The sequence below is a fragment of the Lottia gigantea genome (assembly GCF_000327385.1).
Source record: "Lottia gigantea unplaced genomic scaffold LOTGIsca_1926, whole genome shotgun sequence".
NCBI lineage: Eukaryota > Metazoa > Mollusca > Gastropoda > Lottiidae > Lottia > Lottia gigantea.
Window position 1 is genome coordinate 1 of NW_008708369.1, and position 860 is coordinate 860.

Here is an 860-nt window from a genome sequence, read left to right on the forward strand (position 1 = left end):
CCATTTTTCTTGAATTTTCACATTTTTATGAAATTTTCATATTTTTCCGAAATTTTCACATTTTTCTGAAATTTTCACATTTTTCTCGAAATTTTCACATTTTTTTTAAATTTTCACATTTTTCTGAAATTTTCACATTTTTCTTGAAATTTTCACATTTTTCTTGAAATTTTCACATTTTTATGAAATTTTCACATTTTTATGAAATTTTCACATTTTTATGAAATTTTCACATTTTTCTGAAATTTTCACATTTTTATGAAATTTTCACATTTTTCTCGAAATTTTCACATTTTTTTGAAATTTTCACATTTTTCTTGAAATTTTCACATTTTATGTAATTTTCATATTTTTCCGAAATTTTCACATTTTTCTGAAATTTTCACATTTTTCTTGAAATTTTCACATTTTTCTCGAAATTTTCATATTTCTCGAAATTTTCACATTTTCATGAAATTTTCACATTTTTCTAAAATTTTTGACATTTTTCCGAAATTTTCACATTTTTCTGAAATTTTCACATTTTTCTGAAATTTTCACATTTTTCTTGAAATTTTCACATTTTTCTTGAAATTTTCACATTTTTATGAAATTTTCACATTTTTATGAAATTTTCACATTTTTCTAAAATTTCCACATTTCTCTCGAAATTTTCACATTTTTATGAAATTTTCACATTTTTATGAAATTTTCACATTTTTCTGAAATTTTCACATTTTTCTGAAATTTTCACATTTTTCTGAAATTTTCACATTTTCTCAGAATTTTCACATTTTTTTGAAATTTTCACATTTTTTCGAAATTTTCACATTTTTCTTGAAATTTTCACATTTTTCTCGAAATTTTCACATTTTCTCAGA

At 20.2% G+C, this 860-nt stretch overlaps 2 protein-coding genes across 2 annotated transcripts; both read left to right on the top strand.

The window, feature by feature from the left end:
• Positions 1-14: 14 nt before the first annotated feature.
• LOTGIDRAFT_147090 (hypothetical protein) lies at positions 15-167 on the top strand (the record flags this gene model as incomplete). The annotated part of the gene is made up of 1 exon (XM_009052951.1): positions 15-167. A coding segment is annotated over one exon (153 nt), but the record flags the coding sequence as incomplete, so codon positions are not given.
• A 157-nt stretch (positions 168-324) lies between these two features.
• On the top strand, positions 325-531 carry LOTGIDRAFT_147091 (hypothetical protein; the record flags this gene model as incomplete). Its single annotated transcript, XM_009052952.1, has 1 exon — positions 325-531. A coding segment is annotated over one exon (207 nt), but the record flags the coding sequence as incomplete, so codon positions are not given.
• Positions 532-860: the final 329 nt, after the last annotated feature.